Source organism: Bombus vancouverensis, chromosome 17, assembly GCF_051014615.1.
Source record: "Bombus vancouverensis nearcticus chromosome 17, iyBomVanc1_principal, whole genome shotgun sequence".
Classification (NCBI taxonomy): Eukaryota; Metazoa; Arthropoda; class Insecta; order Hymenoptera; family Apidae; genus Bombus; species Bombus vancouverensis.
In genome coordinates this window covers 8290145-8306058 of record NC_134927.1, presented here as the reverse complement: position 1 = coordinate 8306058, position 15914 = coordinate 8290145, and the positions used below count along the sequence as shown (strand labels likewise).

The 15914-nt window shown below is 36.5% G+C and overlaps 1 protein-coding gene across 5 annotated transcripts; it reads left to right on the top strand.

Moving 5' to 3' along the window:
• The first annotated feature begins 817 nt into the window (after positions 1-817).
• On the top strand, positions 818-7824 carry LOC117165137 (phospholipase B1, membrane-associated-like). Of its 5 annotated transcripts, none has more exons than XM_076626037.1 (8): positions 818-1162; positions 2006-2101; positions 2459-2670; positions 2774-2950; positions 3102-3397; positions 5426-5604; positions 5683-5858; positions 7377-7824. In XM_076626037.1, the coding sequence occupies exons 1-7, from the start codon at positions 1033-1035 to the stop codon at positions 5826-5828; spliced, it is 1236 nt and encodes a 411-aa protein (XP_076482152.1). In that variant the 5' UTR covers positions 818-1032; the 3' UTR covers positions 5829-5858; positions 7377-7824. The 5 variants fall into 5 exon arrangements, with proteins under 5 accessions (XP_076482152.1, XP_076482151.1, XP_033204481.2 ...); XM_076626036.1 differs by having other exon boundaries at positions 7374-7824; XM_076626039.1 differs by lacking the exons at positions 818-1162; positions 7377-7824 and adding exons at positions 1471-1561; positions 1663-1835 and having other exon boundaries at positions 5683-5985.
• The last annotated feature ends 8090 nt before the right edge of the window (positions 7825-15914 follow it).

Here is a 15914-nt window from a genome sequence, read left to right as displayed (position 1 = left end):
AGGACTGAAATTTTACAATTTGAAAATCGGGAGTGTCAACTTCAATAAACTTCAAATAGACTTTCGATTAGCGAAACGTAAAATTATATTTTTTCAATTATAAATTAGCTAATATTGACGTTTCCCTGTTAGAAAATAAGTTACGTTAGAAAAAGATTATGTGATTTCATCCTTCTCGGCGAGGCAACCAACGAGTAAGCATATGACTAGTAACCAGTAACGAAATAGAAACTAAAATCTTCCGTATTAAATCTGTACTGTGTTCCTCGAACTCCGTTCATTTAAATATTTTCAAATTTCACTTAAATATTTGAAAGCATTAAAAAATGTGATAATAGGATTTAGAGAAAATGTAAAAGTCAGTTTTTTTTCCTCAAATGAAATCATATGCTTTTTAATATGTTAATCCACTTCGTCATTCTCTACAAAAGAGTATTAACCTATTTTAACTATTTGCTAACCTATTTAACTATATTAATTTAGTAGATATTTTAACTTGAATTTATGACATTTAACGCATGAAAGCCAAGGAAAGTAACCTCTGTAACATTTTTCCTGGGAAAAATATTTTTTCAAATCGTTTTTCGTTATACAATTTCTACAGTATGTTTAAAGTAAAATAAGAAATAACGGTAGTACATACACATTGTACAATATGTAAATCACATTGCTCAGGCTTTACCTGTCCGTATTCATAAATTTTCTTGACCTTGTTGACAACGTAAATGCAAATACATCTGCAAGAAACATGATTGGGAACGAAGTATCTGAATTAATACATATATCTTGTCTCACATTACGATCATGTATCATAACAGTTTCAAATCTTTTACGAGTACGAATAGTGTTCGTAACGATCGCTAACTAGCAACGGTTAAGACTGGATGCGGTGCTATCAAGGCCCTCGATAATACGCGTAGCAGTTAGCAGTCATCGAAAAAATTTATATCTTTTTGTTCTTATAATCAATAAAAATAAAAAATCACTGTGGAAACGTAAAAGTGACCATTTGATTGTGCAAGAAAACTTACGATGAAGAAGCTGTATCTGTGCCTTGTATTGGAATTATGCGTGCTGACCATGTCGCAAAGAACTGCCTTGGATAAATCGATTCTCAATTACATCTATCGTGGATATCGTAATTGGTTAACGCAATCCTACGGTACGTCTGTTTCAGTTTATTTCGTGTTACGTCTTTATACAGCAATATCATTTTCTTTTGGTTAGAGAGATACTTTTTGGAGGAAAATTGAAGTATTGTGAATCTTATTTTTCATAGACTAAGGTTTAATTGTGAATATATGTATATTTTCGCGATAAAATAATAAGTTTACGAAATTTTTTTCAGTAAAAGTAGACAAAAACTTATACAGCACGGATCATTTTTCTTTTAACACATAAATATTGTAGAGATTATATTTTCAAGAAACATACGCTATGAATTCTGTGGCACCCTCTTCTGGTTCTTGAGATGAGGAATTTTGCAAACAGTACTTATTTCGAAATTCGTAACGAAACTAAACAGCAGTCCTGAAGTGTATTAAAAGTGACGAGTTGTTAGGTAAATGTGAAATCAAAAGATGTCCATTTCCATTTGTTCTTAAAATACTGGTCAGTCTTGTTATACGAGTATAAGAGGCAGCAACCTGATTGTGATTTCAGATGGAAATTGGGTTTTGGTTAAGTTAGTGACGGGCTGCGCGGGAAAAGTTGATACCTCGCCACTGAACGCCTTTATTTATAGCACAAATCTTGAAAATATACAGTAGCTCACGAAAGTTGTCACATACTATTAAAACTCTAGACGATTAAAATATGCACGTTAAATTTAAGAGGTGAAAACATACATCTGTATATCTAAAATTAAGAACGAATTCGATAACGTTTGTAAAAGTTCTGAAATCCTTCGTTGCAATTACTTGATCGGAATTATGACATATCGCGTGCAATGCTTCATCACAGATGAAGTATTTTTGTAAATTGTTTTAAAATGACTATTTTGTAGGCACAAGAAATGGGGATCGAATGTCTCAATTACGGAATAAATATAAATTTCAAAAGGAAGTTCCAATAGACGTCCCTTTTCCTTGCAATGTAACAGGTACTTAACCAAATTTATGATTATTATTGTCAAATACTTCATGATATCACTTGTAAATATTATATCGTCGTATTTATTCTTTAAAATCATTATTCAATTTAAATCGCAGATTTCTTTTATTTCCAATAATTTTTGCAATTTATCCTAGGGACAATCGGTAAATTTCTTTAGCAGGAAATTACAGTGAAGAACGCTGTTCTTTATAATTTGTAATGGCTACAATGTCCTATTAATATCATTTTTGAAGATATATAACATTATAAGCTCCTCACCCCACTGTAGTATAAGAATAGTAAAATTGATGCTTATCTTTTGAAGTTCATATGTATTCTAATGTATTTACTTTAATTTGTTTAGCCGGCAGGTCTCCAAAAGTTCCCGAGTCGGTTCATCATTTAAGACCAGGAGACATAGATGTCATTGCTGCAATGGGTGATTCCTTGACAATCGGTGCTGGAGTTACTTCGATTTATACGTTCGAAGTGAACATTGAAAATAGAGGCATAGTGGGTAGTATCGGCGGTCAAGAAACTTGGCGAGAGTACCTGACTCTACCTAATATTCTTAAAGTATGTTCATTTTTTACATCTGCATTGTTTACGCACATGATTTGTGTTATCGCCATAAATGCGAATACTGAAATCTTTCATAGTCCGATTTTTCTATATGCAGGAATTCAATCCTAAATTAATAGGTTATTCACTTGGAGACGCTATAAGTACTGATCCAGCTGCGCAGTTAAACGTCGCCGAAGCTGGAGCTATGTCTAAAGATATGACTTTCATGGCGACATATCTGGTCAATAAAATAAAAGATGACCCGAGGATAGATATCAACAAACATTGGAAGGTTCGTATGTTCGTAGACAAAATAATTATATACATATATATAAATGCCAGTATGAAATTGGACAAATTTTTTCTTTCTTTAATCAAAATTTATAATTTCATTTAATATTTAATCGTTTAAGCAATAGTATCTACATTTTTATGTTTTCCAGTTGATTTCGTTGATGATTGGAAGTAATGATTTTTGCATTAATACGTGTGCAACATCTCCATGGTCTATGTTAAATGATCACAAAATAGATTTAATTCATACTCTTAGAATATTAAGAGACAATTTACCAAGAACTTTTGTTGCTCTTATACCACCACCTCACATAAAGGAACTGGTTGCTGCACACCAAGGAAGAGAGTCATTCCTGTGCTATTTGTCATCCATGATTAAATGTTCATGTATGTTCGCTTTACGATTTAGGGTTCAAAAACCGGAATATTATAAAATAATTGAGAGGTTTGTATAATTTTCCGAATTTAACTTTTTAAATATTTTGTGCTTGAGGATTAGACACTTCAAGAATTTTGTTATATCATACCTTATATTTAATCTTTGTAATTATACACAAAAGGGGCTACTATTCCCATTTTAATGAAGCTTAAGTATGTTGTGAAACTCAACATTTTTCCTATAGGGGGTAAACTCACTTAGTTTCCGAAATATTTAGAGAAAGCTGCTGCTACTATTATGTTGAATCTGACTTATAAGGCAACGTTTGAGCCAGCATGGTGTGACCACTCATCTACTGTTGCGTGTCTATAAACACATCGCTGCGACCTGCAAATAATCTCTATAACGGGCGAACTGTTTAATACTTATTCTACCTAACTACTATTCTAACTACCTCGAAAACGTAAAAAAATATTTTGAACGCACAAGTCTTACATATATTGGCGGTTGTCAAAAACTATACATAGCCGAACCCTATTATAGAAAAGTATTAATACTGAGCAATCCAGTCGTCGCATCGTGAGGAAGCTGACTGCCATCAGACTTTAACGACATATATAACACGTATCTAGTGATGTGATCGATGCGGTATCGATGTTATCGACAGCGATCTACGAATTTCAATCTGTTATCAATTAATATCAAAGGTAAAGGTATTAGTTATTGTTCGGTTAATCAGGATATTGATTCTTTACTAACCGATACCAACAAGTACTGTACTTGAAACACCACAAACGTATCGATACTCGTCTGATACCGCAGGTAAGTTTCGGTACAGATTCTTAAAGCTAAAATAAGATGAGAATCGAGAACAATAGAATTGCGCTTTGTTATTTTACATGAACGAATGTAGATCCGCAGCTTACCTCGTACAAGTCGTAGAGAAAAAGATTGTGGCATTCGAAAACATAAACCATCCTTGTAAGAAAAATCATAGGTTAGACGTTAAATCTGCTTTTTCATTAAAATTCATAACAGCAACCCGAAAATCGTCCCATTAAATTTTCGAGTAGAGAGGATCAATGTTTCCTCTAGTCCATTGCCACCATAAGTAATTAATATATACTAGCGCATATAAACAATGTTTATACAAAATGGATACATGCACCGCGATCGTCCCGTTCGAGGGTATCCTAAATGTCGTCGCCTCAATGGCTAACATAAACCCAGCACTTTCGACATTTCGTGAGCATGCGCGGAAGTCCTGCGGAAGGTTTGATGGTGTGGTAAGCGAGATACGCGCAGGACGTGCCTCGTGAGATTCCGCGGCCCGCGCGAGTTTGCCGATCGAATTTACGCGTAGCAATAAATACGACAAGGTCCCCTCACTGATAAACCAGAAGCTTGGTGTTACGTAGGACCTCTAACATTTCGTTTCTCTTATCACGAAGATCGGCGAGACCCTTACTCGAACGACGAGTGAACCCAGAAATTATCGAGACGCAAAGAGGCTCTTAACCAATTCCGTGAAAATATCGTATAAATATGGTGTAAATACTCCTGCTTTTATCCTTCGTTTCCTCCATAGAAGAATCATCGACAATGGTCCTTCAATGCGATATAGTTTAAATTCACCTCTAGCCTTTACTAAATCAATATGGCATCTGTCCCGATTAGGAATGCGGCATTTACCCTAATTATCTTGAAAAAGTGTTGCACTTTTCCATTACCATACCGTGTATCGGAAATCGTTAATTTTGGCAGTGGATTATTCTACATAATCTCCTACATATAACAAGAATTATGCTATAAAAAAACTACGAACTTTTAGTTACTATGATAATCCAAATGATCACGAAGTGTAATTACGAAGCCAAAATGTGAGATGTTTATACTGAAAAAATGCGAAGTCTTGGTAACTAACAAAGGCATTTTACTTCTGTCTCAGCGCGATGCGACATTTCGCACTGCAATCAGCTTATTTTTCTTATTTCACATTTATGCGATATTATTTCCCTAACACATTTCAATTACCGTTAGATATATATTTTAATATGCATATGAAGAATAAGCTAGTTTGTTTCATTTTTTTAGGTGGCAAGAGATTGACGAAGAAGTCGCTAATTATCCAGAATTTCATAGAAATGACTTCACCGTAGTAATTTTACCGACTCTGGAACATGCAAAAATACCTCTTGCCGAGAATGGATTTGCCGACCTCTCATATCTTAACGCTGATTGCTTTCATTGGAGTCAAAAACTACATGCACTATGTGAGTTTAACAGATGAAACTATACAATTATTTCATGAGTGTTACGTTGATAATCAGAAATGTTTTGTGTTTCCCAAGATGCGAATAATCTGTGGAACAATTTGTTGGAACCAGTTGGTAACAAGAGTAGACCTCTCACTTCGTTATTTGAAAAATTTCTGTGTCCTACTTTGGAAAGACCGTTCTTGATGACGTATAAAAATTCACAGAACAACGAAACTTAAGGATGGTTAGAGAAGTTTAGAACAGTTTCTGTAAGTGGAAGATGTATTATAATCTTCGTATTTGTCTATTTAAAAATGACAAAAATTATAATCAGCAAATGTTCAAAAATAAGAACCAATGTTGGATCAATAATAATATTTAATTTTTACTGTGGTACTTCACTGATTATCATATTGTTCTTATAATTTAAGTTCTTTGTGAATAAAGGTAATAACGAAAATAGGTAATACGCTGACCAATGAAACATTTTCTCAGTCCTCGTCGGACGTACAAATTCAACATGAAATTCGGCTTTTACGAAAATGTTGCGCTTTTCCTATCTTTTTGCTTTAGTTACTTAGTTACTTATTTCTTCTTTTGCTTATGTTTAAAGTATATACATATATAGTATATCATTGATATGTTCTTGTTGAGAATTGTGGATCTTTGAGGCCGAAATAATGTTATAGGAACACTAAATTTATACTGAGGATTAATATTAAAACAATGATATATTTATTTCATGGACGATTCCTTATATATTTATCGATACACATCTGCACGCGTCTCAGCACTTTCTTCTATACCCGATTGTAAACCGACTCTTCGACGACCCTTAACCGACCCTTCGACGGACCTTAACCGACCGAGGAGTTTACATTCATCTGTTTTCGAGACGCTTCGGATACACATACTTCCACACATTGATATTCGCATACAAGTATCTCTACTACGCACTTAACCTAGTCCAGCACAGAAAATTATACATATCTCAACAGTTCTGAACGTGAACCGTGCATGAATCCAGAAATGAAAGAAGAAAGGAGATCTCCAGTGGAGAAAAAGAATCTAATTTTCATATTTACATAATCGTCATTTCCACCACAGAGGTCGAATAATGTAACATTTTCTTTTATTATTATTCAATTTGTTTTTTACAATTTGTCCACCTAGACATTCGGTAAATTTTTCTAGCTAGTGTAACATGACCGAATGTCAGATATTACCGAGATAACGTATGTTTCTTTTATATTTTTTCTAGATGAAACCTACCAACGTATTTGTAAAATCATTCGGATTAAAATGAGACCAAACACGGTGTAATTTCAATTATATTTACTTCCTAATGTGCATTAAACAACTTTTAGGATCAGCAAATAAGCTACGAATTGTGTATCGTGCTATTTGTCACTTTAATTGGAAACATCTGACAAAGAGTTGGTGAAAGTTCTATTCATTACAAATTAAAAGTAAAAAAATTTGATTTTTCGGCTGAAGAAGGTCTCAGCTTATTGCGTGGCTCCATATTTTATATGTTGTTCGACTCTCAATCCTTCTTTCTCATCCTCTTTCACTCGGATTATTCTTTTCTACGTTTGCCACGTTTAACTCTTTATTGTTACTGGCTTCAGGAATAGAGTCGTTTCTACTTCTATTTTATTCTCTAATTGCGAAATTTAGGTCACGAATTTGTTGCAATTATTGCAGATTTCCGGCATATGATTTATTTACTTAATAAGTGATTAAAGAAAGGAATTGTAGACGCTGTATGTATTTATTTTAAGAAGCTGGAAGAATGTGGGCAACGTCATAGTTGGTGTTACGCCACGAGGCTTACCACAGGCTGTATTTTCTAATCGTCGCTCGCGGTCCTACAACGTCGCAGGCAAACCGTCTTATCTGGCCGCCGGATCATATAGAATGTATCGACGAGAGCATAGTTGTCGCCAAGCAGCGAGCTCTAGAAACGTCGATTTTTGACCGTTACGTTTTTCACACTAGAAGAGGCATACGTGATCATAGGCGCGAGCGGTGGCGTGACCCGAGCATAGTGGGGGTCGTCTTCCAAATGAGACAAAGGAATAATCGAAGGGCGTTCAGTTCCTTCTGACGAGTCAAACGTGACACTTCGACAAATCTGACGAGCAAACGAATTTATCTAGAGATATCGCAAAGTCGAGTCAAATTTCTGTAACATCTTCATCATATTATTGTAAAATATATTGTTCTATGTTAACCTGTTAATACAGTGTTACATTCATTAAACCACCTCTGTTATCCCGAAACAGGGGAACGACTATTTCGCGGCGTCGATTAACATAATCGTAGCGAGAATTTACGCCTCTCGCTGACGCGTTCTCCTAGCGACCGCGTCTCTCTGCGAACGGTCGTAACAGTTGGCGTTACTTGAAAGTATACGCCATTAAATGCTCGGCAATTACCCCCGCTATCTTTCCCCTTGATGCATCAAGGCATTGGATGGTCGAGTAATGCAACCTGATCCGAATTCAAATATCGATGAGGCAATACTAATGCAACAGTGGAATTTGATTACTGTTTGAAATTCTTTAAAATTAAATTTTTACTAACGTGTTTGTGAAATTTTGCTGATTAAGATAAGACCAAATACAGCGATATGCTAGAAATCACATTTACTTACTGATGAAAGAAGGGAAAGGAAGTTGCTATCATTTGTTAAACGAACCGCCTTCTTCATCGATTTCAGAATCATATGAAAACTGTATCTGCATAAGGACCACATATATTCCACTTGTGTGCGATTATACTATTTTCATCCAGTGAAAGTAATCGAAAATAATTATTTACGGGGAATTCACGTGGTCGACACGAACACAACTGAAGGGCAAGAACTTTGTCGAAGTAAACATTCCTCCACTCTTTGCCGAAAAACAACGGTGCTGATAACACGAAAGCAGAATTCGTTGTAAATCCAATTCATTAAATATTATGTAATACGGTCCAAATTTTTATTCTGTGACAGTGCCGTTATTAATCTCTCCCAAGTTTCATTAGTTATTACTTTCAAGTTACTCTATCGAAAGTGTTCTATCACGCGTCGGTTCATATACAGGGTATTCGGCTATGTTCTTTAATTATTGACAGTGAGTGAGTGATTATTGACTATGACTTGTACGAGGTAAGGCATTACCCATGCATCGCTCGATTTCTAATCGCTCTGCACTCTGTCGTTCAGGCTAACCTGCTTTCGTTCCTGCAAGGAGAGTTATCCCCGCACAGAGATATTTCGGCCGATGTTTAATTGACTACAACTAAAAAAGAAAGCCGAATACGTAACCTTCTTGTTCAGAACTTTCATTTTATTTTGGTTCCAAGAATCACTGCTAAATTTTGTTACACTCATAACCGAACAGTCTGTAGATCCGTTAGAAATTTGGTATTAAAAATATCGATTCACTAGGTTATTAACTTCATAAATTTTGATGTAACATCGTAATCACCTTGTATAAAAAAAAACCTGTTTGCCGCATCACAGTGCATCTTCAGCGATCGTTCCGGAAAAAAGATTAGCCACTGTAGATAGTTTTTGTCTATTTGAGTCAGAGGCTAACATCTATTGAGTAATTTCAAAAGTGACCTTCAGATCTCTATTGCGATTCACAACGAAAGCTTTTTCACTATAGTCCCTTGTAATGTGTTTTTTTAATGTAGAGAATAAAGATAATCCAAAAAAGGAAATCCATCATTAAATGCAAAAACCGTGTAATTTTGGCGAGAGGAATATGTGAAATACGAGTTTTGGGATTTCTGTGTTCCAAAATTCAGTTCGTTCGAAACTTTCTTATTAGTTGGTCTAAGTCGCAGATAAATGCAACAGCAATGTTGCAATGCTTCGTACAATTGAGATATGACGTTGTTTACTTTATCCTTAACGAGAGATTTCTCGCAATGATGGAAATGTAGCGGCACATGAGTCAGAGGACGATGCGAATCGAGAGCGACTCATGTTGTTGTTTTGCCTCGGGGTATTGACACAGCTTTCACGCATGAAACGTAATGCTAAATAAACTCCGAGCAAAACAATATCGCCGCTACATGCAACCGTCGGATAAAGACGTATTCGAATTTTCCGACTCTCCTCCGACCAGTATAAATAAACGGACGTAATTGCAAGAGAGTCAGATAGAAAGAAAGTTTGATTTTTGAGTTAAAGATCTCAGCTTATCGCGGGTTTTTGATTAACATTTGCCGAACGTTACGACTCTCAGTCCTTGTTTCTCTGTGTTTCCTATATCTCGGAAACTAAAGTCGAGCGATTATTTATGAGAATATGTTTTTCATGATAAGTTATACAACATGTTTAAAATTTATCGAAATCGAACGCTTAGCCTTGTTTACGCGTAACTACCTTTGATGTATGTATTATGTAACAAAATCAGAATTTAATCCCATTGCAAGAAAATTGTTGATTTAGTAGAGATTTCTTGAAAGAATATTACGAAACTTCTACATTATAAATGTTATATTACGTCTAACGTCATCTACATGATATGTGTATGAGCATGTTAATGATGTATATATGCATATAAGTCCTTTTATTACTAACATTTAGATGTTAATGAGAAAATGAAACATAAAGATGTTTGGAACAAAATAATTTATCCTATATTTGCGAATACATTTTAGTACAAGCATCCACCATTTGTAACATAATTATTATGCAGTATATAGTAAAGTGAAGTATGAAAATTATTGCCCAGTTCAACTCATGTTTTCAATTTTATTAAACTGTAGATAAAAATAGAGTATACTATGTGTAGGATATCTTATGACATTGCTGGCAAGCAAATTTAAGAGCGTCTATTTCCCGTTTAATGATTACAGGTAATTCTTCATTTTATATATTCTATTTTTTTCCTACAGTTTAACCAAAAGATTGATAAAATATTCATAGTCAGCGACAATTTTCGTTAAAACTTCTTAAATTTTATTTCTTTTCATTATTTTAGACAATTTAACGATTATTGTCTACGGTCCAAAATTATGTGAAGAAATGCAACAATACAAAGTCATAATCAAAAACTAAACATTATACATTGAATGTTAGCGCCCTAATTCCATTGATGCCGATTACGTGTAGTTAGGACCACGGCCATGTAGACAGTTCTTGACACTCTTATACCGAAAGCATAGAAGAAATGGTCCGAAAGTTGTGTTGTGATGAAGAAAGACAAGAAGGGCATTCTACGTATGCGTGGCATAAATGTCACGGACAGAAACATTGATACTTTATTCGTCTCCGCCTGCCTCGTAAGAAGCAGGAAGCTAATTAACACACTAAGTGTTCGATGGGTTCGCTCTAAAGTAAACAGCTGGTATTATTCGGCAACACCAGAGAAGATTGGAAGGAATAGTTTCGCACCCCACAAAAACCATGGTGAGTAGGAAAGCCCTAAGGCAGAGAGCCAGTATATGAGGACCAGGCGAGGTTTCTTCAGGGAATCATAAACAAGTCCTAGAACAGTCTCCAGCATACAGTTATACTCTGTCACATTACTCTGCATCTTTAATCTATCTCCACCTTGAGCATTAACAGCGTTCACGGTTCGCGATATCAACCGATCAGTTGCAATCTGACTGGTCGCCATCTAGTTGAAAATTCGCATCAGCCTGCACACTCGCGGTACGTGTGCGATTTTCCAACGTGTGTGATCTTTGCACAAGCATTGTCTATATGTGCCTTTGTTTATTAATCATTTATCGAGACAAAGGATTAGAAGAGACACTGATCCTCTCTATTCGAAAATATCATAAAGCGGTTTGCGATATGCTGCTGTGGATTTTAATGATTAAGCATACCATGATTTTTCTTAAAAAACTTTACGCAGGATGATCTACGTCTCCGAATGTCATAGTTTGTAGTACAAAATAAACTCTTTTTTTTCTTTTCTTTTTTTTTATTAACGTGGAGGCAATCCGCACGGACACCAGGTCGCTTCTGGGGAAAAGCGGCGTGGTAGTGCCGGACTCCAACCGACTAAAACCTCCACGATGACCGACCCGGCTGCGATTGAAAGGGGCCCGGGAACCGGTGTTAACTTGCCTAAACTAATCAAGTTCGCGGACATTTCTTTCATATAAAAAACTTTATTCGTATTTATTTTATTTCGCTTTCCAAATGCTTCAAAATAGCTTGTAACATTTCCTACTGTTGTTGCCATTATCGATCTATTATCGCCCAAATATATATTTACCGGTTCTTTAAGGTCGATAAATTTATCAAAATAATTGACATCGTTAATTATGTAATCGGTACAACCGCTATCTAATAGCCACATTATTTCGTTATCACTTATCTCGTTCATCTCGCTGCTGTGTGCTGCATGCGCCGTTGCCATCCACGTGCCTGCTCCTGAGTTGCCATACTCGCTCGTGTCAGCTGCTGATTGACGATGGAACTTTCCACGTCCCCTTCCACTGCTGCGACCACGTGTTGGCCCACGCCGATTACTGTTACTGCTTCCCGCTTAGACGCCATTTTGACACTCTCTCGCAAAATGTCCTACTTTTACACATTTGAAGCATCCTTCCTCTTTTGCAGCAAAGAAAGTTAGTTTTCATTTCTCCTCGATTAGATCTATCTTTCTTCTCCGCTATTTCTATTTCATTCTTCACGTACGCTACCGTTTGATTCTCTTCTTTCACTGCATCTATTATATCCGCTATGTAGCTATACTCTTCGGGTAAATTATCTAGCATGTAATTTAGTTTTTCCTTCTCACTCACTTGTGCGCCTGCAACTTTTAATTCATTTATTACTTTTTCAAAATCGCTAAAGAACGATGCTGAATCACTGTATTTATCAAGACTTCTCCAATCTCCTTCTGCACACGATCTGTAGTGCCGTCAACACATTCAAGTACATTTCATCGAACTTTTTCATTATTTCATACGCTGTTTTTTCTTTACTAATATATTCTTATTGTCTATTTGTGATGGCATTGTAAATTATGTTTACTGCCTTCAGATCCTTTATATTCCGGTCTGGATGGTCTGTTTCAGTCTTCTTTCTAGTTATAACAATATCACATTCTTCATACCTCAGAAACGTCGTTATTCTTTTCTTCCACATACTGTAATCCTCACCATCAAATATCGTTATCATAATTTCCGATCTCTCCATTTTTATTGATTTCTTATCCTTTACTCAAGCATTCCTACGTGCTCGAAGTATTTCTAGTCTACATGTCTCCAGTTTTATTAAAAGCAGTCTCCCCATTCCCGACCTTTTCCTGCTAGTAAAGTTTCCTTTTGATTCCATTATGTTTTGCAAGTATCGCGACATTGAAATTATCAAATTGATGAATACACTACTGAAAATATTTCTCCATTTTTTAAAGGAAACCTTCTGTAAGTGATTATGCTATATTATATTATAATATATACATTGTATCCTATGAAGCGCTAACTGTACGAATATATATTACACATATATTTTTACAATTACCCAGATATATATTAATATTTTCATAACTGGTAGCGAATGCTTTTTTTAAAATTATTTTGAGGGTTTGCATGTATATGTATATGTCGGAGAAGCGTCAGGAATAAGGTTGTGGGCGTTTGATAGATCTTCATTGGAATTGGCCATCGCTGTGTTACAACGAAGGTACGGCCTCATAATACGAGTATAGATACTACCGATTCGACAATCAACCGCGGTGGTTGAGCACTTGCGATACTAGTGACGTTGGTCTTAGGTTCGATAACGAATCCACGGTCAATGGGAGGGTAGGTATACTTGCTCTAACTCAAACGTGTACTACTCCCTTCGCCGATGAGATCTCGAGAAAGAATGAATTTTCGTCCCAATGACGCTATCGAGGCCAACTATGGTGGGGTGTCTAAGTACAAGATCCTCGTATCGACGTCGCTGTCGATTGGTCGATTTGAGACAAAAGCTGCCTGTCCGTTTGCACAAATCTTAATTACCGAAAAACCCAGGTTTTATAGCGGGTCCACGGGCTAACCAGACTTGTGTATATGCCTCAACATCAGGTTGTAAACTTTAATTACGATTTTACGGATTTTCCCGGAGTTCCAGGGGAAGGTCCGGTGTCCTTCCATCTCCGACATATATATGTCGGAGATGAAAGGAAAACCGGAGCCTTCCCTTTGCAATTTTGGGAAAGTCTTCTAATGCTTTAGCCTAGATTTTATCATAGCTGTAATTAATTAATTGTTGTCATTCAACCTGATTGTAATTGTTCGATATTTGTGATAGGGAAAGTGGGTTCGAGGTGACAACTGGTCGCCGAACGTAGCCACGGTCACGGGATAAACGGTTTGCCTGACGAGATCGGATCGCTTGTGGATCGGTTGTATAGTTCTCCCTAGAAATCACATAGAATTGTATTTTGGAGATGTCGATATAATGGGACACACGTTGTATTAGGAATCAAACTCCAGACAGAAACTGCCTAGCAACGACTATTGGAACCTTCTCGATGCCTCCAGCGAGCATATAACAAACAAACGCAGTCGTACAGTGAAAAAGATTTTGATCAGATCATCATTCGTGTGATTGCCTTGGAAAGTGATACATCGAACAGTTTACCGAGCGTCTCAGAAATCGTATTTTTTTGTGTCTAAAATTATTCTACGCATAGTAAAGAGTTATCCCGTTGACCGTGGATTCGTTTGAACTCAAGAACATTGTTAATAGCGTTAATTAAACTCATTATTCGTTCAACTTATTATTCGCAAAACCTATTATTCGTTAATCTCATTATTCGTTAAACTTGTTATTCGTAAAACATATTATTCGTTACTCTTATTATTCGTTAAACTTATTATTCTTTAATCTAATCATTAGTTAAACTTATCATTTGTTAATCGTATTATTCATTAAACTCAATATTCATAATATTTTGTAAAATCTTTTATATACACGTAAATATAATCTCTGTTTTGTAAAACGATGGCTAATTCAAACGAAGAATCGTTACGCGCCTTAAATTCTAATGTTAACCCGACATATGCAGCAGGGCACGACCTAATAGGCAATAAAGCAATCAAGTAACTCCCCATAAAAGGGATAGCACTCCTCACATCGATCTTTAATGCTATCCTTCGCCTTGAACACTATCCTAAGGCCTGGAAAATCTCACTGATTACCCTCATCCCTAAACCCGGTAAACCGATACGCGAAACCAGCTCCTATCGCCCAATCAGTCTTTTACCTACCCTGTCTAAACTATTCGAGAAGATGCCCACGAATCGACTCCTTCCACTCCTAGAGAACTTGAAAACACTCCCAGATCACCAATTCGGCTTCCGAAAACAACATTCAACAGTAAAGCAAATCCATCGCATAACCCATACGATCAGCCAAACCCTCGAAAAGAAAAAATATTGCTCAGCGGTTTTCCTAGACACCCAACAGGCAATCGACAAAGTATGGCATGAAGGGCTACTTTACAAGCTTAAAAAGATCCTACCTCACCCCTACTACTCCATCCTAAAATCCTACCTAACCAATAGACAATTCATGGTTAAATGCCTAGACGCCACTTCCGCAACATTCCCAATAGAATCCGGCATACCCCAAGGTAGTGTCCTCGGACCCCTACTGTTCTCCATCTACACTGCCGACTTACCCATATCAAACGAGATAACAATAGCGACATTTGCAGACGACACAGGGCTATTAGCTACCCACGCAGACCCGGTAATAGCCTCATGCACTCTCCAGCGAAGTCTCGACTCCATGGAAAAGTGGTTTCATAAATGGGGCTTCAAAATTAACGAAAAAAAGTCCTCACATGTAACCTTCGCGCTCCGAAAACAAACCTGCCCCCAGGTCACCATCAACAACACAACAATTCCTAGCAAGGACTTAGTCAGATACCTGGGCATGACCCTGGACAAGAGACTAACGTGGAAAAAACACATCTCAGATAAAACGAAGCAACTAAAGGACAAACTAAAAAAATTCTATTGGCTCACGGGCCGACGCTCCAAACTAAACATACAGAATAAAATTACCCTCTACAAAACCTGTCTGTCTAATAAAACCTGTCTGGACCTACGGAATCCAACTATGGGGAACAGCAAGTAACTCCACCATTGAGATACTTCAACGCTTCCAATCAAAAACGCTAAGATCCTTAATAGACGCATCTTGGTATGTTTCCAACGAAACAATACATCGCGACCTCAAGATACCCACAGTCAAAGAGGAAATAGCAAGATATAGCGACAGATATAGCAAAAGAGTCAACAAATACCTAAACCCCCTAATCACTGGACTACTTGATATGACGGACCAGATTCGCAGTCTGAGG

What these genes read in the sequence shown, in the direction of transcription:
- LOC117165137 (XM_076626037.1), top strand. Translation starts at nt 1,033, where the DNA reads ATGAAGAAGCTGTATCTGTGCCTTGTATTGGAATTATGCGTGCTGACC. An exon ending in TTGGTTAACGCAATCCTACG is followed by an intron (nt 1,163 to 2,005) that starts GTACGTCTGTTT and finishes ACTATTTTGTAG; the next exon opens with GCACAAGAAATGGGGATCGA. An exon ending in TCAAAAACTACATGCACTAT is followed by an intron (nt 5,605 to 5,682) that starts GTGAGTTTAACA and finishes GTGTTTCCCAAG; the next exon opens with ATGCGAATAATCTGTGGAAC.